Source organism: Ptychodera flava, chromosome 7, assembly GCF_041260155.1.
Source record: "Ptychodera flava strain L36383 chromosome 7, AS_Pfla_20210202, whole genome shotgun sequence".
NCBI classification, from domain to species: domain Eukaryota; kingdom Metazoa; phylum Hemichordata; class Enteropneusta; family Ptychoderidae; genus Ptychodera; species Ptychodera flava.
Genome location: NC_091934.1, coordinates 38,720,322 through 38,746,071, shown reverse-complemented (window position 1 = coordinate 38,746,071; position 25,750 = coordinate 38,720,322). Strand labels below are relative to the sequence as shown.

Below are 25,750 nucleotides of genomic sequence, written 5' to 3'. Positions count from 1 at the left end.
AACTGCAAATTCACAAAAATATTGAGATTAGCTTTCAAGTAGATTCAGTCGAATTATTCTTTTGGGGAGGGGGAGGGGAGATAAATGAAATCTCAAATTGAAAGTAAATATTTGCATTTCTCCAATTTAAATGTATAACTCCAGGATATTCCCATAAATAGTAAAGCTGGAGGAATTACATGTGTTGTTATGACTATTTTCTATATATAGATTTAACTTATTGCTTTCTGCAGCGGGAAACCACGATGGAAAATTGATTCGGATTTTCAGGGATGCAGATGTTATTGAAAGACTGATATTGACTGTCAGTATCTGGTATTAACGGTGACATTGTAGTTGACCCGGAATACCTTTGTGGTTCTTGTATTGATGACAGGCTGTAGTGGTAAACAGTGATCACTATCTGTCAAACTGACGTGACACTGGCTCAAGACATTTCTCGAAAACGTTACCCCATGATAGTATACATGCAGGGCTGACACAAGGTAACCTTAAAAAAATTCCCAGAATGACCCAAAGAGTAGAGAAAATATCATTATTGCACTAAGGAGATACACTTGTGAGCACCAACATTTGACAAAAACTGAGTAAAAGGCTATACACAGTGTAGACTTCACATTTATCACCATTTACATCTTCCAAAAAGGAAAAAAGTACTTCTGTAATAATGTATTTACCCAGTTGACAGGCAGCAATTTGTCATAAAACAAAGATAAATATGTTACATATTGTCAAGTAGTAGACGTAGTTGTATTAGTCCCCACGGACACCGTCCGGGGGGACTTATAGGTTTGGTCATGTCCGTGCGTGCGTGCGTGCGTGCGTGTGGTGTGTGCGTCCGTCCATTCACACAGATATCTCAGAGATGCAAGAAGCGATTTCATTCAAACTTGGTACAAGGATTACTTCATATGTCATACAGATGCACGTCGATTTGTTTTGTCCAATATGGCCGCCAGGCGGCCATTTTATTACAATTTTTTCATGTACAGAGCCATAACTCAGACATGTTTCAACCAATTTTATTCAAAGTTGGTACAAGGACATTGACCAATGTCATAGATATGCACGTCAATTTTCTTTGTGATACGATCCAATATGGCCGCCAGGGGGCCATTTTATTACGATTTTTTCATGTACAGAGCCATAACTCAGACATGTTTCATCTGATTTTATTCAAAGTTGGTACAAAGACATTGACCAATGTCATAGATATGCACGTCAATTTTTTTTGTGATACGATCCAATATGGCCGCCAGGCGGCCATTTTATTACGATTTTTTTCATGTACAGAGCCACAACTCAGACATGTTTCAACCGATTTTATTCAACATTGCTACAAGGACATTGACCAATTTCATAGATATGCACGTCGATTTGTTTTGTGATACAATCCAATATGGCCGCTAGGCGGCCATTTTATTACAATTTTTCATATACAGAGGCATAACTCAGGCATATCTCAATCAATTTTATTCAAAGTTGGTACAAGGACATTGACCAATGTCCTAGATATGCACGTCAATTTGTTTTGTGATACGATCCAATATGGCTGCTGTGTGGTCATTTTGTTACGATTTTTTCATATACAGAGGCATAACTCAGGCATATCTCAACGGATTTTATTCAAAGTTGGTACAAGGACATTGACCTATGTCATACATATGTATGTCGATTTTTTATGTGATACGATCCAATATGGTTGCTAGGCAGCCATTTTATTCCGATGTTTTCATGTACAGAGCCATAACTCAGACATGTTTCCACCAGTATCATTCAAAGTTGACATTGAGCTATTTCATACATATGCTCGTCAATTTGTTTCACGTCATGTAGCAGTAACATGTCAATTATTGAAGTTTCGTATTAGTAGGCTGATATGTCAAGAAATATGTACTGCATCAAATTCATGAAACTTTATACAGATGTTAACGATGTTAAGCTCACATTGCTTTAACATTGAAAAAGACATTTATCAGTGTCATTTTAATTAATTTGTAATTGCATAAGTAATGAACTTTCCTAATTAGGGTGATATAGCCACAAATTAATACAACGTCAAATGTGATGAAACTTGATACAGATGTTGATCTCATAGTGTTGTAAATACTGCATCAAACTTTATGAAATATGGTACCAGTGATAATCTGTTAAGTATTAGAATGTATGCAAAAATGTTTTGCAACATCCTGTTGATTAATTCCTAGTTGACTCATTTTATGAACTTTAGGATGGTGGCCTACATTGGTTTTATGTTTTCATCACCATGGAACTCATTCTTGGCCATTGAGCGCCATCTGTATCAAAGTATTTTTATCACAGACCTAATTAATGAAGAGGACTCTATCCTCTCTGAGGACATGTAATCAAAGTACTCATTATTAACAAGTGGGGACTGTGTCATCAACGATGACTTGTTACAACTAGAAAGCAGTTAAAAATAGTTAGCATTTAGTTTAAATGCAGGATATTAGGGTAAAGCAAATCTGAATCGTGGATAGACTTTATTCGCAAGACAAGCATTTACCCTGTCACCACCAGATGTTGGTACAACCCTATCTACTTCAAGGGCTTGCTATCCAAAGGTTGGACCTTTGCACTAGGAAATAGGGATGAAAGGATATTGAAAAATTGTAGACACTGGAGCAGTTAAATCCAGTGGTTTTATCGCGGATGAAGTGTTGATATCCACAATGTCAATCTTTTGATCTACCAACAAGCAGCCAGCTGCTAAGTCAGTTGGTACATGTACATGTACATATATCAAACATATAAACTTTAAAACCCACAAGCCATTTGCTTTGCAATGTTTTCACACGTACATGTATGCAGACATACCAGAAAGTGGAAGGAGTATTTCTTGTGTAGCTTATTCCACTGACTTCAATTTTCAGCCACAATTTTTTTTTAGGCTGAGAAAATGTTTTTTCTCAATTTTGATACATCACATACTGGAAATGGTTTCGGTGACCCAAATATTAACATCTGTGACCCCTTCATACACGCCGAAAATCCAGAACAGCTGTTGTTCGTAATATACGATACTTTTTTGCTGGTCGTGAAAATGTCCTATGAGTGGTTTCGGAAATGGTTTCAGTGACCCAAGCACTCGACTCGTGCCTTTGCACTGCTAGGCCTCTGCAGCTGATTAAATTCTTCCTGTTTTTCCTTCAAGACGGTGAAGATGCCTGTTGAGTTGCTTCACTGGTAATGATAGTCAGTCCACTGCTCACGGACTCCAGGAATTGTGATGTAACTGTCTTTTGTGGTATTTGACTCTTTAATTCCCAACTATACACGTAGGCATCTGTCTGGAGGCCATGCTCTTGTCTCCAGTTGACTTGTCTTCCGTTGAAGACAGAATTGCAAATGAAGCATCATCATTCATCGGTATTCAAATTATCTTTGAGATGAAATTTGAAACATTGTGCACAATTTTTCAAGCGCTTAGTCAGACAAGGGACTATTTTCTGTTGTTCAGCAGAAAATAAGCAGAGGAAATCAATATGAAACTAGCTGTTTCCTTCCGTGTTTATAGATAAATTTGCCCATCCATATGTTAAGCATTATTCAATCTCGATTTGTGTACCAACTGTAGGGTCAAAGGTCATCAGCCACCACCAGTTCTTTGCATCAGACATTTACATTCATATACACAGTGAATGATACGTATGTAACTCGCTCTTTTTGGCTTTCGTCCATTCTATCGTACATGTTCATGTGGAGATACAATATACAAGGAAAGGCTTCGACTTCTTTAACCTGTTCACCCCATTCACCCTTTGAACTTTAACCTCTGGACACATCCTTTAATATCAAATGGCTTTGGGAACGGACTAGACTAGCATTTGCTATTTTCCGTTTCAGTTTACCCTTTATCACAGCACAACTCAGATGTACATTCATTACTGAATTGTAATATTAATATGATTAAGGGTAATAAAGATTATTATTATTATTATTATTATTATTATTATTATTATTATTATGTACAACCCTAAATATGGTGTTTTCTGTGGTGCAATTTGATCTGCAGTAAACTACAAGGTGAACATGATCCAATATCATCATAGAAAACACCATACCACACTGTACATTACATGTAGTACTTTGGAAATGTGTGAATCAAATCTTCCATAACAAAAACTGTTCATGTTCAGGACCATGGAAATTTGCCACACTGGACAATCTAATTCTTTATACTAACACAGATGTACTGTACATTCTAGAGACATACAATGATTATTGGTTCCAAACCATCAAAAGCTGTGCATCTACCTGGAACCATGTGTTTTCAAAGGTTGCACTAAGATAATTCTAGAGTTTTCCTACATGTCCGTTGAGGAATTTGATAACTTTGTGCAAGTACAATACAGTATATTTATAATCGATCTCCTTGATGCATTTTCTCTGGCATTGAACTCAATGTGTATGCAGTGCTCAAAGGTACAGTAGTAGTAGTACATATTCATGTTTTTGAATGATTTTAGGGAGGTACCGGTGATACATGTACATGTACAAGTGACAAGCAACACTTTTCCTTCTGTGCATACTCTCCTTAGGTGCTGTATACGCTACATGTATACTTCCACCCAGTGTGTACTGAGGAGAGAGGAAGGTCCTAGACTAGAAAAGTTTATTTGTAATGGCTTGAAATGAGTCCATGTTTATAAATAGCAGGACCAATTACATACATTCCTTGAGTATTAGTAGAACTATCGGTTCTCGGTAAAGAGAGAGAGAGTTGCCGCTGGGCAAACATCTTGCACATTAGATGAATGATTGCAAGAAAAGCGATGATATAATTTCAACATTAGGGTGCCATCTTCTTTGCATGCTTTGAGGTGGTAAACTTTCACCGGGTCAAAGGTCGCATCACATGTGTTCTCAAGGCCCTGGGACATACCATCTGCCAGGCACCACCAACTTGAGTATCGGTTGAACTTGAAGCGCATTGGGTGATCTGTGCAACATAGAGATCAGTGTTGTTGTGGTACATGTATGTACAGCAGTACTGACTGTTGCCAAAAATACACAATGCCCTGTAAACTACACCACCAGGGTGAATAGAAGGATGGTTGTTTAGTCTGGTGACCTGATTTAAAACTAAAAGCAGAAAAGCATCCAAAATGTTTGGACAGAGTTCAGTATCATATGTGTGCATGTGGATATATGGTATCACTGATTCATAATAAACATCATTATAAAAATATAAAAATGTCAAATACTCGTGATGTTAAATTAAGTTTTCAAATTTTATATAGAGTGGAGGTATAAAAAAGTACACAGCATAGGTTTGAAAGATATGCATTCCCATTGCAATCATTCACATGACAGTAGCTGCATTATGGTACCGGTACTGTATTATAGACTGTATGCAATGATACAAGACAGCTCTCTTCAACGGCAATAATTTGCCAATAAATTCTACCCTACTCAATCATAGTGTTACTGTAGGAAATTCATCAGCTTTAGCAAAAAGTAAAGTGACTACTAAACTTGATTAAAATTTCAGTGGAAAACATAGGGTAAGTAAGGGAACTAAGCCAGGGATTGAGAACTGCCCCTTTAAGAGCCCAACAATCCTTCATAGTTATTTTTCAAACGTTATTTTCGTTTTATCACTTAATGATGTTTGCATTTTTGGACAATCTTGTGGAGGCATTTGTTCAGTAAACAATGAGCAGGGTAGGTTCTGAGAACAAATCGGATCTCGTTATCATGTTTGCTGTGTTAAGTTAATGTCTCATTGGTTCCACATAACAGTTGTAAATACTGCCGTTATCTGACAAGGATTATTTTTGTGTGAATCAAAATAAATCTAGTTCACATGAGCATACTCTTTTCATGAGACATCGTCAAATACTTGAAAAATGACTGTAGTCTAGTCAGCTGGCATACCAGCCGAGTTACTGGACATTTTGACATGTAAAGTTGATCACGTCTGTCCAAGCATTCATACATGTAGATCAGTACAGTAGCTTAACATTTCAGAAGTTTTTTCAGTTGATTCAGAAAGGTCTGGAAGTCCCTCTGTATCAGTTGCATGTCAGGACATGTATTACGTAAAAATTGTGTTGCCATCACGGAGATGTGTGGTACATGTAGTTGATGGCATATCAGTTCAGTGCAGAGAAGTTACATTGATGAACCATGGATATGGGAGTGTACAGTATCAATTGGCACAGGACATGATGCCCAGTAGTTGAAATGCTAGCACTTTTATGGCTCATTACAGCACTATTATGATGTGATCTGTATTCTATGTACTGCTAGATGTGATTTGAAATAGAGGAAATCATGCTAATAAAGGGATTGTGTGTTATGATTTTCAAAAGAAATCTGTGGCTTGTAGCTGTACTGTACCACTTCATTGATACCATTCTGTGTACTGAAGTTGGGCAAATTAGTGAAACTTTCATGTACCAATCATCACAAATTCAGCATTCTCTTCAAGCTTTATTGACTCGCCCTGTGTTTTGTGTCGTAATTTTCAGGAACACGACAGACACCAAGATGGATTACCCAGCGCCACAGAGGGGCTCAACTCAGCACCGACTGGAACAACAGCTAGCCGCACTTGAAGTCAAAGACGGAGGTGGAACTCAGCCAGGCGCAGTCACCACAGAGACCAGCTACTCCTACTCTTACAAAACCCCAACTTTCCAAGGCGGCGGCGCCAGGAAGTTTGCTCCAGTGACCGCCCCCAAGCCAAGGTTCACGGCTACAGGTCAGCAAAACGGACAGAAACACCCTTCACCTCCTCCCCCGCCTGGGCCAGACTCTTATTCTACAATATTGTCTTCCAGCAGGACTGATTATAATAACTCTGATTTTCAGTTTGCTCGCCAGGGCACAACAGCTAGTGAAGATTATCTGCAGCATGGCCAGAAAGCTACCAAAGGTAGTGTCTTGAAATCCGCTAACAAAACTAATTTATTTTATTTGTACATTTTTTTTTCACTAATTTTCTAATTTTTATGTGGCATGAGGTATGTTTGATTTATTTATGGCTGAAAGCGCATGAATGTATGGCTTGCATTTTTGATATTTTTTTTGCTTTTATATAAATGAGCATGATGGCTGCGTGGCTGGTTGTGTGCTGTAGATGTACATGTATGCTTGTATATGAGAAATTCAGGCTGTACATGCAGTTGTGTTGAATTTTAACTATTTCAGAAGGGATATGGGTTTAAGGTATATTTATATGTCGCGGTCAAAAATTAAAAACATTCAGTGTTTTGATTTAGCAAAATATATCATTTCTCAGCAAAAAGTTAGTGCTATCATTTGTAATTTTATGGTCCAACCTGAAGAAAACCCAAGACCTATTGAAACAAGAAATGTTTTTTTCAAAACTAGTATGAAATAACAAAGTGTCTGTTACTATTTGTGCAGGTCTTCAGGGATAAGTCATAACGCTTCTACAAAGCTTCGGTCGCTTTCTTGTCAAACTGTCTTTGTTCAAGCAGTTGAAATCTCAAAATGCTAATCAAAGAATATTTATATATTTAAAGACATACTTGACCAATAGGAGGGAGTGTTACAGACATCTTGCTTAATTTTCTCAGCTCCTCATTGGTCAAGTTGAAAACATTGACCAATGAGACTGCTTGTTACAGACATCTCGCCAATCTTCTTCCTTGTTGAAAACTCAAATTTGCAGTATAGCACTCTCGTCAATAGTTGCTTTTCTGTAAGTTTTGTTTTGGTCTCAGCACATTGTAGAAAATAGATATACAGACTTGTGCACACTTTTAATGATTTTTTTCTTTCAAATTTTTTTTTGTCTCCGCATGCTTTTATAGGAATTATTTCTACTAACCCACCGCGCAATAAAGGTAATTATCCTCAATGCACTATTGTTTAGAAATACTTGTGTATGCTTACAATTGTAGTAAAGCCCTGCCTAACATAACACTTCTTCCTTCTGTCCTAATGAGAAATTTTAACATCTCAAAGAGTGTTCTGTGGGTTGTTTCCTTTAAAGGCCTGCCTGAATATGCTCTCTATCACCATTTTGAGTTCCATTCCGTTATTATTGTTTGAGTCAGTTTACACATACTTGTATGGGTACCCGTGCTGTGTACATGTACACAGTCAAATCATGGTTGGTTGTTTTTGTGAAGGGAAGTATCCGAGTAATTTCTCCCAGGGATCACCCTGTCATTTTCTGGTTTCCCATATCGATGCAATCATATTAGGATGAGACAGAAATGGTGCTTGGTGCACTCGAACCATTTCCCATGTACCTCTGTATTTCCAAAACTTTGGGGAAAACACTGTACAGCGTTAGTAGTAAAGGGTGAATAGACACGAAAAAGCTGCTGTGTCGATGAGTCTGAAAAATAACATCTGTACAAGTATTGCTGTCACTGACTCAAGCATATGGAAAAACAAAAATATAATTATGACTGTTTGTTGGGAATTTATATTGAAAGTCACCGATCTGTTAAATGACTTTGACAGGCTTTGTGGGGTAAGTAAACAGTTGAAAAATCTGTGTGCATTAACATGTGCTCTGTCGCGCTTAGTATTGTGCTGTTTGCTATATTTCCACACTGACTGACTGTCAAGGACTACTGATGTCCAGTCATACACTGATAGTTCAAAGCAAGTGAAGTGATAATGAGCTATGCTTGTACCCTGTATATAGCATACCATATCTTCATCCCATTATACCACTTCATTGGCACACGAATGCTTCCTGAATGTGGCACAGTCTTAGAAAATCCTATGCAAAAATTTGCAATTCCATTTTCTGTTGAACATTCCCCATCGGCAAATGTGTCCTTGCATACATGTAGAGGATATGGCATTTGCATATATGTAGATTATATGGCATTTGCATATATGTAGATTACATGTATTTGCATATATGTAGATTATATGGTATTTGCATATGTGTAGATTGTATGGCTTTTGCATATATGTAGATTATATGGCATTTGCATATATGTAGATTATATGGTATTTGCATACATAGCATCACACAAAAATCCTCCAATCCACATTCATGGTGTGTTACAGTGCTTCTAGTATGTACTGGTCCAATTTCATCGACAGAGATGTTCTGTTAGATTACGATGTCGTACCGTACATTGTACATGGTCTTATGTATACATTGCTTGTGACTTGTAGTGATGAATACGTGGTCAGATCTGTTGAAAATTAATTTTGATGCCACTTACAGAATGTTGTATGCTGATTGGAAATACACAAAATTGTTGCAATAATTTTGTTAGCCGTACAATTCCACTCACAGCAAATGAAACATCCACTGCACGTCAGTGAACAAAAATGTCATCACTTGTGTTTTGTGTTGATGTAAAAGTACATGCAGGTACAAATTCATACACTTCTGAAAGATTTCTCCATTATAAGACAAACGCACATTTACCTCCTTCTCTCCCATCAAATCTTTCTGAATCAAGCTTTTTTCTACCTATGTTCTTATAAAAACTTTTTACATACTGTCTGCACAAAGTGACACCAGCTTCATTGTCACTAAGGTTACACCATCATCGTCACCAAGGTTACCCCATCTTTGCACTTCATCTTTTTTATCTCTTTTCTACTTCTTTTTTCTTACCTTTTTTCTCTTTTTTTCTCATGTTTTCTCTCCTCCGTCTTTCTTCTATAGATCCTCCACCCCCTATACCTCCAAGAGGTACTGTTGTCTACCACGGACATCATCAGCAAATAGGTTTCCACTTCATTCATTCGTCTCTCTCAGTGACTGTTTCATCGCTTCTTAAAGGGGCTGAATTTTGATGAACGATTCGGTCAATTGCCGTTTTAACTCCTCCTCGTAATTTCCCATGGAATTTGTTTCACAAAGATCGCATCTTGCAGTGTTTGAAAGTAGCGCCCTCTGTAGTCCTGGACTGCTTACACACTGATACCATTCCCATACGTTTGTTTGGTAATTCATAACTACGTGCACCTTGCAATAGTTGTGTTTTTTAAGAGCATTTACATTTGTTTGAACTTTGTGTGAAATAGGGTTAAAAAAAAATCAACAAATACTGTACATCTAAGGACATGATGAAATTCAGACCCTGTAGCTTTTCCATATTAGTCAAGCACCATCATGACATTGACATTGACATACATGAACACTACTGGTGTTACCCTTTTCAAAAAGCTCAAAATACCCCTATAGCTGTAGAAATATATTGTCACAATACATTGTATATTCCATTCAGACTTGCCAATTGACCAATCAGTGACAAGTTGTACATTTCACCATTATACTGTATAATACAGACTTGATTTCCCAAACATACTGTATCGTTTTTGAATCATGAATATGTCAGTTTCATGTTGCATCTCCCATACCACCAGTTTTGCTGGAAGCATGTACATGTACTGTACTGTACTGTACACATCAAATCAACATTCCGTAATGTTACACAGACATTTCCATGAAATTACTCACAAAGGAATGAAATGATTAACTCTTTGAATCCTGTTTGAGAAGGTGTGGACAAAGCCATGCATGATTTCATAGGTTATCATGGGGTCAGGGGTCACATCATAGGTCATTGGGAGGTCAGGGTTCATAAGGTTAATGTGTTTCTAATATTCATTTGAAGTTGGGAAGATGACAATTTTCATTATGGTTTTACGAAATAATTTAATTTTTTTCAGCCTCTCTGCATTAACATTGAATTTACATTTCCTTACAGCATGCAGATAACATTGTTTTACACCTTAACATATACTTATACTGTTTCATTAATTTTGAATTGTCCACCGTGACAATATGAGCGATGAATATCTGGCCTAACCTCTCTTGAGTCTTGGAACTCAATGCTGTTCTTGAATGTTGTGAGACTATAGTCATTGTGTCAAACTGTTGTATAGAGGGCAGACATTCCTGAGATTGAAAGTAATATTATCAGGACAGTGTGTTTTATTTATCCTTTGTAGGAATATGGCCAATTAATGTGAGTAATCTGGTTTGATTGCTTCATACTAGCCGGTACAGATGTCACTAACAGTGTCAGAAAAATCTTTTGGATATCTCCTGTGGAATTGTGCAAGAAATTGTCAAGTTTATTTACACTCGATTCAAAGTCAGTCTTTTAATTTTCATCACACCCTATAAAGGTGAAAATCTTTTGAAATATCTGAAACAATCACAGTTGCCCTCTACAGTTTCAGTTGATCCGTGGCTATAGTCCAAATACTTTCATTTTTGCAATGCGACATGTAGAATTATAGTTTTGCCATGTTAGAAGATTAATACTAAAGCTTGTGAATGTTTTTAGTTCAGTAACAAATGATGCTCACTTTCTGATGTCTTGCCCACTTTTTGCAGGCCAACCGCCTCCGCCTCCACCAAAGCCTAAAATTCGACCGCAATATAACGCAGGTACAAATCAAATGCACCGGCTCTGTGTCGACTTTCTTGTCACTCTAATGTCAATGCTTTTGTATTTTTTGCCTTGTGCCGTTATAGGGTATGTTATCACTAATGTTACACTGTGGCTGCATGCACTAATCTGCACTCTGTCCGAGCTTGTTGCGTTATCTACATTTGCTTAATTAATTGGGTATGTGGTTCAAGTATGTATGTTTGTATAAAAAACTGTAAACAACTGCGTTCATACTTTGCGACATTTTTTAGTGTTTAATTGGTAAATATGTGCACTTGCTAATGTGCTTAATCAGTTAATCATTTCATATCCATCTCCCCTCTTCCCCTCACTTCCCTTTTCCCCTCCCCCTCCCCAACCATCTATGTGTGTGACAGGAGGGCCTTATGCATAATTTAAATGGGTGTAACAGTAATTGTTGGTGAAGGGTAGGTAAACTCACAGAGCGATGAAATAATATTCACAGTCAGGAATGAATTACTAGCAATGCCCCAGCAATTCGTGGTATTTGAAAACACTGACTTAGGTTTCCAGGGTTAGGTATATGATCGTTCATTTCACAAAACATCTGGATAAAAAGAAATCTGAAAGTCAATTTGACGTTACATGTGAAGCCATGATGAAATGTGGTAATTAAAATGTTCAGTGTTAAGAACATTAAAAAAATTGTCTGGTAAATTATGTTAAGATTTCAGATATTTTAAAAACACCTTGAAAACTATATTTACTTCACAAGTTTCAAATAAGTCCTTACAACAAATCCTTACTTACTAGCAGACTAGTTGCATATTGTATGCAGTGCATAGTGTCTGGAAGTCTAATACTGAGTACTGGTTATTTCAATATTTTTTTTGAGAGAAGAATAAGCTTTTTGTTCTATTGAACAAAAAATATTTCAAATATTATCAGCAGTTACAGCTATTGCCCCTTTTAAGAGAGTTCAATACAAGATTGATCAAGCCAGCAACCATACATGTAGCAATGTTCACAGATTATTCTAAATTACGATACTTTGATTTTGATGTTGATACAACAGAAAAAAGAGACTACCTCAAATGTGAATTTCAGAATCCAGACTTATGACTCAGACAATCGTACCGGATGATCACATCAAAGTAGATTTGTGTCACTGGGCCTACTCTATGTCCTTGACAACTATATTAACGATCGAAAGTGCAAATAGTTTCTGGGGTCACTGAGTCATCAGTAGGACTGCTTAATGTGATTTGCAATTTCTAACGTAAATCTGTGTACTTCAAGGCACCCAAGTTTTAGTCAGATAAGCAGACAGCCTTGTATGCCGTCAGTGATTAGCCAGTTATCGTAACTGTGTATCCAACTACAAAAAGCATCACATGTAATCAGCTGTACGTTTCTTGAAACAGCCATGGTGGCAAGGCTGTCCTACTCCCCACCATGCAAATAGTTATTTTCAGGTTTTAATGAGAATATTTAACAGGATAAATTTTGACTCGACTAAGAATTCTGCAATCAGAGTGGTTCACATATTAAAATCCCATGAGGAAGTGAAATTTTCATTACTGCATGAAAATTTTGTCAGGTTGATTATAAAACCCTTAGGATGTTTGAAAATTCTGAGTGATGTCTTTTTAGGATGCATTTGTAGAAGTTAGTCATAAGAGAAAAGTTAAACAGAATCCGAAGATTCAGTCAGTTTGTAAACACTACTTGTAATCCTCAGGAAGGCAGTTACAAAAACTGATTTTGTTCCTCTGTTGCTCAAATACTCAAACTTATAGATGCTCTAAAAAGCAAGCTTTTATATGTAAGTTTTGTTAGTATGACAAAAACATTGTCATAGAAGATAGTTCACTCTATGTGTATCAGATGTATCAATTATGTGTGTGTTTTGGACTAATTATTGGAAAAACCTTCCCAATGTTATCATATGCCATACCCAAGATTTAACCTGCATTAAGGTTGAGTGGAATGGGGTCTCTAAAAGTAACTTTATACAGGGTGTTTTTCAGTCGATATTCCTAGAACATGTTGAATTAATTGTACCAGTTGTGTTGCATACAATGCTGAGATATAGCGAGCATTGCTAGCTATAATATACACTGTAATATTCCAGCACTGTGTGTTTGCATTTGTTACTCTGGCTGTGTTAGTGTTGGTATCTTTTAACATTTCGAGTTATGGTGTTTTACTCTAATGCTAATATTTCATGTTCTGTGTCTTTTTCCTGTTGGTTGTGGACAATTCTTTGTGTTTGTAGACATTCACTCCCATGTCTTTGCATTGTTGGTATGGCTGCATCATTGTAATTGGTTGTGTCTATCTTTCTGCAGGTCTACCAACGTACAAGCCAGTAGCGTATGGGGATACCGCGGACACAACTGATGACCTACCACCACCGCCACCCCCTCCTCCAGAACCTGAAACTTACGCCCCTCATGGAGGCCAGTCATTCCCACCCCCTCCTCCAGCCAATGATGACCTTCCTCCACCCCCACCTCCTGGTGTGACCTATACCTATACTAGAACTGAAACACACTCTGTCCCCCAGTCAGCTTCCCCTCCTCCGCCTCCCCCGCCACCTGCTCCTGCTTCCTACGAACCTCCTCCATCTCACAGCCACCAGAAATACACTCCTTCCCTTCCAGCTCAACAATATAATGCACCCACACCACCTGCCCCAGCCCCTCAAGTTCAGAGCTACCAACCGAGAGAGCCCCAAGCACAGACATATCACAGACCCCAGCAAACAACTTACACACCTCAAGCACAGCCCCAGCAGAGGGAGGTTTATACACACACCACAGTGACTTACCAAGACCCCCAGCCCCCCGCCCCACAGCCAGCACCGGCAAGCACCTACTCTCCTCCACAGTCCAAATTCAACCAGCCTGTGCTGGTTACCCACCACCGGCCAACACCTACGCCCAGCCCACCAGCAGTTACACCCCACCTAACAGAGAAGAGTACGCGACAGAGATGTACAGACCGGCCGGCCAGCAGCCGGCTGCTGGTGGATATACTGTCCCCAAACCTTCGGACCAACCCATTGCCAAACCAGATAAAACCGGAACTGAAGCCGAGGTGGATGCACTCACTAATCTACTTGTGCAGAACATGGAAAATGCTGCTGAGCCTGATTTCTTTGGTAAGTAGAAATCCAGCTTCATCGTTGTGAAATGCTGCTTGTAGACCTTCAATATGTGAATAACACTATACCGTAACTATACTCCTCTATTTAACAAAGTTTGACATTTCCATTGGTCCACTCTCTCAATGCGTCATGGTTTTTTGGCAATTCTGGAAAATGTACAACAATGGCAAAGTTTGTCTTTTAGTGTGATATGTATGCTCAAGACTCAAACAGCGTATATTCATGCCTTATACAAAACTATGAAAGATACAGGGAAAGAGGAGGAGAAAGAGCCAACAGATTATTGTCAACCTCTTGAACCTTGACCCCTGGTAACCTATGACTCATAGGTTACCAGGGGGTCATATTATGATTATGATTTTGGGAGACATTCAGGGTGCAAAGTGTTAAAGTATAGGGTATAGTGTAGAGGAGCCCTAACTAAGTATTGACATATATGTACATGTAGGTATCTGACTCACAATATGTGTGCTTTGTAAAGTAAGCTAAAGCACATCTGACTCAATGCAGATGCCTTTTACGCAGGAAATATTTCACTTTTCATATTCTAGTGCAGTGCTGACAAGAAATTGTCCAAAACAAAAACAGAACACACTGCTTGTGATCAGAGAATCAGGATGTGAGAATCATAAATGGAAGATTCTTAGTTCCAGGCCTGCACATCACTCTTAGTATTGTGAGCGTTAGCGCGGCCATTTTCCTTCTCATTAGCACTCTGTCATACGCAGGAGTGCTAATCATAGCTCAGTCTGTAACGTGGCAACAGATGTAGAGTTTAAGCTGAAATTTTCCACTTCAAAGCATGTGTTACGTTTGATAATTACAAATCAAATCAAAGATAGACAATAATTAAAAAGTTTCTGACATCAAAGCTTTCTGTATGCATTCTTTCAGGTACTTGTGCCAAGTGTAATGAGAAGGTCAAGGGCGATGACAATGGTTGCTCTGCTATGGACAAGATATTTCACATCAGTTGCTTCACGTGCATGACTTGTAACACCAAGCTACGTGGCAAGCCATTCTACGCTCTGGAGGGCAAGGCGTATTGTGAAGAATGTTATCTGGTGAGTACAGGGAGATTGTTTTGTTTCATCTAGTATTTGAAAGAATGGATGATGTTCAAGCATATGGAAGATAATGTTCTGTTGAATGTAGGTTTGATACAAACCACCTCACTTTGTTCTTGCAAGTTGGATGTTTCTAAAATACAGATTCAACAATTTATTATTTGCAAGAGTGGCAGACACATTTCTCCCTCATGGGCTTTTTCTCTGTTCATCAATTTAAACACTCAATTATTCCATAGACCTTCGAGAAAACTTTTCTAGGGACTCCAATGTTGTTCTAATTATTACAGGAGATCACATTATCCATTACCTTATGTTGCCACAGAGGGCGCTGTTCAAAAAGAAAAAAATGAAAAGGCTGCCCATTTTCCAAGGATATCACATATCTCATGAACACCTGTGTTATTAGAATTATCTACATGGTTATTAGTAGAAGAACACTGAATTTTCTCATCAACAAACACAAGTAGAAGGTGTGATGTTTGACCTTGCAGACATATTGGTCACATCAACTCATAAATGATCTGTTGCTCGAGGGAGCTCTCCATGCTCCCCCCTCTTACTCGCGATGAAGCGCCCTCGAGCAATGGATCTTTCAGTCTCATCAATTCCAATCATTGATAGATATCTGTGATTTTTTTGAGCTGGTGTATGTACTGATGTGTGGATGATGATATGCATCGCCCCGGTAACAGAGTTCCAATCCCTTGGGAATGATGAGAACATCCCAGTGGGGGAACTTCAATTTTTATTGACAATTTCTATGTGTTCCACATGTCAAAACTGGAGCAGCAGAATGGAATACCAAGTATAATAGAGCTCAAATTTTATGGAATGTGTATATGCCATGGGTGTAAAGTTATAGAAGTAGACACCATGTGAATATGTCAGAATATAACTTCACAAACTGTCTATGCATACCGTACACACATTTCAGTGTAGCATGTACTTTCAGAAGAAATGCAGATATTCATCGAATTAATGAAAGTGAAATGATTTAGTAATATAATTGTAATGTTTATCTCTCTATTCAAATCTGTAGGCTTCTCTGGAGAAGTGTTCAGTGTGTTCTAAACCAATCATGGATAGGGTAAGTGTTGAATTTCTAGTTGTGTTAGTTGTGTACTGTTTAGGGAGATGATTATATTGGTAGTCACACATCCCTTCACTTTCCTCTATTCGTGTAATGCTCAATCAGTCAGAATTAATTTCTCAAATGTAGCAGGCAAGATTATAAATGATAAAATTACTCAAGGAAAGAAATATGATCAGTCTTAGAATTTAACCCTTTTCCTGCAAGACAGTATCACTCCCCCATCTGCCAAGTCAGAAGAAAAACGGTATTGAGCCAAAACCATATGTATTTTCACCCACTTAGCTTGGTATGTTATAGTAGCTTTAGTTGGTAAAAGACTTGTTTTAGTATCTGTGTTTTCAGGGCCTTCAAATGTTCAATTGTTTGTTAAAATGCACCATATGGGACATGTTATGCTTCAGTAGTTTTAACCAACTTGACCTGATGGTGAAATATGAACTTGGCAGGATAAGGATTAAGAATGCTTTTAAATTCCATCTTTCTGTTTGGACAGGCTCCAACTCAGATATTACCTGTTGTATTTAATACTATAAGGTCTTCTTCAAACACACTTGCAGTGCAATTTACTCTTGTATTCTGTTGTGGAGCTTGACCTGTGTTAGGAAAAGCTGATTAAATTTGTAAATTTTGGGATTAAGATGATAGATGGTACAGGAAACATTTAAAGTCTGGGAGTTATCTGTAGCCTGTTCAATTCCAGTGCGTTGATATGACGTATAAAGTGTTGCATGAATGTGTTGACACATAGACTCATAAGGCCACTCTTGAATTCTGGTATGAGCACAATTGATGCTGTCATAATGGGTACATTCATGCAAAGCGTTCAGGTCACCGTTGAACTCACACACTCAGGCTTGCGTGAACTCCCATCACAATGGACTCCTTTCTACAGGAGAGGCTCTGAATGACTGACTCCCATTGGTAATAGACTGGAGAGCGTCAGAGCGTGCAGGTGCTCATACCGTGACTAATCCTGCGCTTGAAAACCCAAATCAGTGATGTGTGACGGGACAGTGAATGGCCTAGTAAAAGTCCCTAGGTGGTTTATGCATCATGCTATGCTATTAGTTCTGCTAGGGAGGGAAGGTTTTCAGTCAGGTAGTAAGCATCTCAATTGAATGCCAGACGACCAGCTTATATGCGCACTCGCTGCATTCTGAAACCAGTACTCATGCAATTTCAAATGGGAATGAATTATGTCTGTGCAAAAGCCCAAGAATTCTGACATGTTCTGAAAGCCACCGTAACAGTAACAATTGATGTAATATCAAGTAGTTTGGTCTGTTTTCTACTCCGAAAGTCAAGTTGACGTACTGAATACTCAACTAGTCATCCCAGCCTCTTTGCATGCAATGTCCACCAAATGATATTGTTGACATAATCAGTAATAATCTTTGGGTATGACGTCACAAAATTCACAGGTATTGACAAAGCTATAATATAATCTAGTGTAAAGGTGTCCTCCCATATGTAAGCCAGACTCAACTGTTATCAGGAAAATTGAGTTATTGAAGGATAGATGTTGTGCAGAATGACGAAATTGTTTTTTATTTGGCTTGCTACACAGATACTCCGTGCAACTGGTAAACCATACCACCCAGACTGTTTCACCTGTGTGGTCTGTGGTAAAAGCCTGGATGGAGTCCCCTTCACTGTGGATGCAACCAATCAGATCCACTGTATTGAAGACTTCCACAGGTAAGTCACAAAGACTGTGATTTGTCTCTTCTAAGGATGGAAATGTAACTTTTACATGTGTGTAGGCTTGGACATTACTCAGTTCATTATACCAAGTGTCCATTTTGCTGATATGCACAGAGTGAAAAGTGTGATAAGTTCAGCAGCTTTTATAATTCCCAAATTGATACAATATGGCGTGTACAAACCTTGATTGTCTCTCTTGATTAATAATTTGAACATAGTTGGAAGGAAAGAAATAAGCCAACCATCTCTTTTAGTATGTATATTCATATTCTCCATTTGCTTTTCACAGATACTGCAATCAAGTTTTCAACAAAAATTGGTTGTCTGTACTTGCCACTAGGTGGCACTGTTTACTGCAATTTGCAACAAAATCTTGAGACTTCACAGCTCGGCCCAAAAAGTTGTAATCATTGCACACATCCTGTTTATTTGATCGCATCATGAAATCTCCAACCCAATCACCTTCAATTAAAAAAAAAAGATTTATGACACTGAGGTTGCTGTTAGTCAACTAGAATAGGGTCTAAATCAGAATATATATGTGGAATGCAGACCAGCTAACATGACTTTTTGTCTTTTCCTAATTTTTTTCCCCCAAATATTAGGAAGTTTGCCCCTAGATGTAGTGTATGCCAGCTACCTATCATGCCTGAGCCAGGCCAAGAGGAGACTGTGCGTATTGTAGCCATGGATAGAAGTTTCCATGTTCAATGCTATAAATGTGAGGTAAGTGTTGAACCAATATCTGACGCACCCAGTACCTAGAACTCAATATACTTCATTCTGTATTTGTTTTGTACATGAAAAAAGGTGTCCTGTCTGGACATGAAAGGAAATTATTTGCAGGGTTTATAACCTATACACCCCGTTCCTTGTAAAACAGGGCCAATGACTCATTGTAATTTTCCTTCTTTTCCTCTAGGACTGTGGACTGCTTCTATCATCTGACGCAGATGGACGTGGCTGCTATCCACTGGACGATCACATCTTGTGCCGTGATTGCAACGCTAAACGCATCCAGACCCTGACGTCAAGGATGTCTGATCAATAGATGGATCTGTGACAAACATTTCAGTAGAAGTTACTGTCCTACAGATGAAAAATAAACTTCATTGTTGTTTTTGAACAAAAGCAACACATATTTCAAAGCATCTACAACTCCCTTACATGTGTTTACAGATGAACATAGAAATTGATAAAAAAACACAAAACAACAAACAATACATATTATCATATTTACTCAAATATAGATTAACAAACCCAAACATTCATCCTTACCACCCCTATAAACCCAGTAATAATAGAAACTGTCCATTGTGTATTATGGTCAGATGGACCTAACCATGTTAATATGAAGGGGTGAACAGATAGTTTCTTAAAGACATTACTGTGAAGTCTTCCTAATACTTGCAGTTGAATTTTGCAGTTGTACAATGAATTTAGTTAAGAAAAAGTTATTAAGCTATTATATAAATCATAGAGACATATCTTTAATGAAGCCTTCAAGACTGAAAAACTTTGTACCATGTCTTTTTTACGACATAAGAAATAAGTTTGAATGTCAAACTTTTTATTTAGTAAACTTTTTGTACAGTAATATGTACTGTCTTTGCAGTCGGAAGATGGTCAGACAATAGGTGCGACAAACTGGAAAGTTTTTTGCGTACACTTTTCTTGAAAAGCGAAATCACGGTGATGAAATTTTGTTGTAATAGGCCTTACATTTTCTGTTAGGTAGTTCTGTTAGTTTGGGGTGAGAAGCAAGCGTCTCACCCCCCCCCTCCCCCACCATGTGTGCTGAGGTCCAACCATATCATTTCAATATAGTGTGGTTGTACCAAAGGCTGCTCATGGAGGGTTGCTGTATTTGATAGAGTGCGCATGCACAATGTTATGTGCTGTCAATATTACACAATGCACTGACGAGCTGAAGACTGGAGTTTTTGTTGCATCTTCTGTGAGTGAAAAAATATCACATTGTTAAATTTTAACAGTGGAGCTAAAAAGAAATCATGAAATGTTACAGCTACTGTCTGCCGACAACAGAGGGTATTCCCTTCAATTGTATATGATTTTAACATAAAACAATAGAGCTTATATCTTGCTAATGATTAGTGTAGTGCTGCAGATAACATTTGTAAAATTTTGCAGCCCAGAATTTTCTTCAAATTTAGTTGTAAATGTGAAAATTTCTGGGACAACCAATAGAACTTTATATAGATTTCCAGACATGCTTTATTTTTCTCTTGACAATGATGTAATGATGTGGCAATGAAATGTGACAATTTGTAAAAGTCATGTTATATGTTTGTTTGGTATTAAGATAAGTGAAAATATATTTTATATTATTGCAAATGGTTCAGAAGTCTGTGAAAGCATAATGCATAAAATTAGTTGAATGTTCTTTGTAATGGTGTACCCCCTGCAGTTTGTAATAGAATGACCCAATTCTTGGTAGAATCGTTCTGGAACACTCCAAGATGTAACAATTAAAGGGTGCGCAGCATCAGTCAGCAGTCACAACTAGTCATGGATATTACGCATGAGGAAAATTTGATTAGTCTCATGAAGATCACTGGAGAATGTTAAATGAAGATAGATGGATACAAAATGCAGTTTGCAATTTAGAATGCCTTTTTTCTGAAAAATGTTTGAACATAAGAAAAAGGTTTAGAGAATATGATATAAGTTATTGCATTAGGCCAGTCACCATGGTAACAGGCATGGTAATTTTTTTCAACTGTATGTTTTATGCATACCTAGGGGTAGCATTACTGACGTTTCAGATTCTTAATATTAAAATATTACGATATAAATGAGGAAAATCCTACAGCCAGCTTTGATGTGATATTGAAAAAAAATCTAAATATTTTCTGAAACATTTTACGGTAAATACCTATGCAATTTGAGTTGTTCAGTAAATGGGCTAAACTATAACTCTTCTCAATGTTTACAAAGTCCCCACTCTTACACACTACGAGTTTTTAATATGGCTTAACCCTTTGTCTTTTAAGGCAATGAGGGGCCAATGAAAAAATGCAGTTAGAGGCCAAGACTTGCTTTTGATCCGCTTGATTCGATGAGGGAGAACTTTACATGACTATGTGCGAATTTTTTTGGGGGTAAGAAATGCTGATACACCGTCACTGTATTATGCTTTTACAGTAAAAATCAATGTACAAGTTGTATCAAGGTAGTTTAATGTATGTCCTCACATTTGATTTATCTTTGTTTTTGTTTCATGTGATGCAAAGCTAGTAATGTTCAATACGGACTGCTACATCTGTAATACCGGTAAAATGGTCTTCCATCAGTTTTGAAGGAATTAGAATCTAAATTTTTTTAAGATTATCATTTGTTCCAGACAACGACTTGGGGAATTTTGCTTAATTACAGATACATTGTCTTACATAAAATACAGAAGCTGTTATAATGAATACATATCTTTCTGGAAATTTTATTGAGTCATTCCTCATCTTCACCCCGCTTCACCTTTGAAAGGCGGCAACATCAGAATATGTGATATACTTGAGTCATAGGAGGGTGTCTTCCTCCTGTTCCCTGTGCAGTTTTCTTCGTCAAGCCCAGCACTGATTTTGCAAACAATAAGATTCAAGTTGGCTTACTTCAGAGAACCACATTTCATTATTTTGTTCTCAGAGTTTGCCATCAGAATATATGATTGCATTACAAGGAAATTAGTTTGAAATACATCTGCAGTAAACGTGTATGAGCTGTGTTGGTAAGCAGGGGCTGATGAAAGCATACATTGTATATTATTTTACCTTTTGCTCTGGGTTCCCTTGCCTTATTCTCCACCTGATGTAAAGAATTTTTTTAGGGGCGCTGAGAGGATGGTTCCCCCGAAAGATGCTTTGGCGCTGAGGGCGCTACACTTTAGGGACACTGCTGCCCACGGATGTTGCAAAGTGTATATCCTAGATCTGCCGTAAAAACTACTGTAATCAAATTGTTATATAAAAGGGTCTGATATTGCGCAAGGCAGTGTTAGAGTTTGCTCTTGTTTGTTTGTTTGTTTGTTTACAAGTGTAGGCAAGAAATGATGAAATCTAATGCAAATCCCCGATGAGAAATAAGGCACACCCCTCCTTTGCCGTGAGAAGTACTAGCACTAACGTGTATCCACCACTCTCTCGAAATACTCACCCTGGCCAACGATTGACGTATTATAAAGGGTGAGTATTTACAGAGAGTTTTGACGTATTATAAAACGTATTATAAAGGGTGAGTATTTACAGAGAGTTTTGATTTCGGGGAGCATCAAGCTGCCATACAAGAGACCTTTGCAAGCGGAGACTGGTATTAGCAGGGTCAATGGAAATCTTTTGTTCCGTATTGTATACGAACTTTGTTGTAAACCGAAATTCTGACATTTCTCATAATGAACTTCAACTTAACGCATGGCTCAAGATGACTCATTAATTTCCAATAGGCCACCACAGTAGAGTTGAGCTCAATTTTCCTATTTTAAAACATTCAGCAGCACGAATCCTCTTAACAGGTGTTAGGTCGATGTCAGCTTGACTACTGTTGAATCTTTCGTGGGGGCAAGTCCACTTAAATTTTGGGCTCGTGAAGAAAATAGCGCCCCCTGTGGTGCTTTTTTCAGAAATTCTTGTTTATTGCTTTTACTTCCATGCCATGGGCCTTTTAACTCTCTATATTACCACGCAATGCTACGGTTATCTTCACAACAAGTCTGCATTTTGTTTCAATTAAGGAGACAATTATCTTTACAAAATTGTTTCAAATTAAAGTTCAAACCAGAAAGCACCAATGCAGGTATCAAAACTCAACGGTCCGCACTATTTTCACCCGAACTATCTTCGTAGTGAATTACTAGTCTCGGGCCACTTATGAACGACGTTATTACATTCTCCAATAATAAACACGTATACCCGCGCTTTAATTTTACCTTCGGTGAGAAAACAGTTATTAAGTCGGCCACGAAGTTTTCAGTAAATTACAAACAGATAAGAATACACAACGACGCGCCTGTGTTAGAACGGTTGTTTTGGGTATACAGTGAAAAGGGCGCCTTTAAGGCAATGAAAACGGCTCCCCGCCTGAAGTATAAAATTGTACGTGTTAAGTTTGTTTTGTTACGTTCTGCGTCCGTGTTGTTTTGTCGTCTGTCAGCCTCCTAGCTTCACTAGAACTGGAGAAACAACAACTACCAAAAGAAAAAACTTGATCACAAACAAACTGAGGAAAAGAAAACACTTTGCGACTGTTGAGAAACCACAGTTGGGTTTCGAAACGTCAGCATCAAAGTATAAAACTATCAACAGTAGATCTCACCATCCATTCAAACCTCGATCACTGCAAGATCTTCCAGAAAACGTTGTTCTCGATGATCTATGGGTATGTTCGATGAAAGTTGATAATGCACGGCGTCGCATCCGTCGCCATCTCCGTCGAGGGAGTGCCTGTGGAAAGAGACGTCACCCCTACAATCCCTGCTTAATCCGATAGTTGTCCTATTAAACCTAGACGAGGTAGAGTATCGCCCTATCGTATACTTGCGCCTTTGATTCAATTCGGTCAAGATAACGGAGATTAACGAGTTCGAAATGACTCGACTGCTGGCTAGCTAGCTGGATAAAGCGTTTGCTATCTAATACTTCAGGGGGTTATGATTGACTGAAATATACTATAGTATCTCATAAGTGTTTTTTAAGTGTCAATGGTGTGGTTATGAATATCTCGGACATAGACTTTAAATACCATAAATGTGAGCACTCACAAAGTTACCACCCGGTCGACTTGGAACGGTCATATTACATAGAGAGATGGCTTATTTTTACCTCAACGATAGTCTTTGTCCCCGGGTCTTTGTCAAACTTTGCCAAAGTTAATCCGGTAATATATCTGGTGACAACGTCCACAGATTAGTAAGTTACCCTTTCTTGCTTTGGCGAATTAGGCACTCAAACTCATCAGATAATAGACTAAATTACTACCCTTGCTTGCTTTGGCGAATTAGGCAATCAAACTAGTCAGATAATAGACGCAACACAGTGACAAAATTAACTTCGCGTAAGATTGTCGAGGGTGACACGGCGAAGGAGAAAAAGAAATCGTTACAAAACCAGTGCTAACATAAGACAAAGACACCAAAGCTGCAAAGAAAGGTTGGTAGTATAAATCTTTCTTGATAATACATATCATAGTCAAACGTATTAAAATAAAATAAACCATAGCAAGAGGAACCTTTTGCTGAGACAAAGACACCCCTACCCCCTCCCCCTGGGGACAGACTTTTGTGCAATCCCCTATGGTTCCAGTTCGGTACGTGTAAACTGAAACTTATTGCATTTTCGAAGTAGGCGTCTACTATAAATGCAGCAACAGTACCGAAAACAACTTCTAATATGTCCCTAAACTTTAACTGGAGGCGAAATAGCTGATCATGAAGCTCATTCAGAATTCTGGTGTTCCCATAGGGAACCAAGAAATCAGTGTTGTTGTTGTTCTTGTCATTTATAGTGTTGTTTATGGTGATATTAGTCACGTTGTTGTTGATCAATAAAATTCAACGAATATAACTATTGTGTTGTTGTTTTAAACGTATGTACTATAGATGTCCTAAGAAACACTACAAGGATGCTATTGTGACCCGATGCAACTCTCGCCGAACGTACACTCTCTACCTAGGTTGGGAGAGAAATTTTAAATTCACTTGTCACTAAATCCTACTAAGAATTGAAAAGAAAGAAACAAAAACCATAATGAACATGTTTATAATCATGATAGCCATAGAGGAAAGATGCCAGATGGAGGTCGTTGAAGTCTGATTTTTATAAACTTTGGCCGAAATTATTGGACTCGATGTTTTGTTTAGTTTCTTCATTTAATTTTGGTATTAGGCGTTTACTTTATATCATTGTTATAGCTTAGTTTTCGCAATGACCAGGACGTATATCGAGCGGATGCGTAGACATAATAATTGCTAGATTCAGTGTTGTTTGCTAATTAAATGCAAAATATGTAAATTTATGTAAATTACGCAAATTCTAGCTAAGCGATTAATTTATCCCTTGATGAGTTCAACACAGTAGTTCATTAGGCAGTGTTTACAGGCTAACTGTGACAGCAGTGTGTGTGGTCAAGTGATCAGGGGTTCCAGTTAAAGATAGGAGACCGTTAAAAAAAATACAGTTCTTATTGGAAATATCACATATATCATCAAAACTTGAAAACACGATTGGAACTAATTTCATTTGGGATAATTGGATGGTGAAGTAATGCCGATTTAATATACAAATGTGATTTCATCTGCTTTTCTTTTTACATTACACACTTGTTTTTATGAGTAATTTGTATTATTGCAACATTCAACAAT

General features: G+C 37.9%; 1 protein-coding gene across 1 annotated transcript in view; it reads left to right on the top strand.

Moving 5' to 3' along the window:
• The window catches only part of LOC139137492 (thyroid receptor-interacting protein 6-like), a 34,481-nt gene extending 12,642 nt beyond the window's left edge, over positions 1-21,839 (top strand). Inside the window, 10 exon segments of the mRNA XM_070705632.1 lie at positions 6,498-6,904; positions 7,809-7,841; positions 11,327-11,380; positions 13,697-14,155; positions 14,158-14,511; positions 15,412-15,581; positions 16,627-16,674; positions 18,248-18,378; positions 18,990-19,110; positions 19,307-21,839. Coding sequence (XP_070561733.1) covers positions 6,517-6,904; positions 7,809-7,841; positions 11,327-11,380; positions 13,697-14,155; positions 14,158-14,511; positions 15,412-15,581; positions 16,627-16,674; positions 18,248-18,378; positions 18,990-19,110; positions 19,307-19,435 — 1,887 coding nt within the window. The 5' untranslated portion in view covers positions 6,498-6,516 and the 3' untranslated portion in view covers positions 19,436-21,839.
• The last annotated feature ends 3,911 nt before the right edge of the window (positions 21,840-25,750 follow it).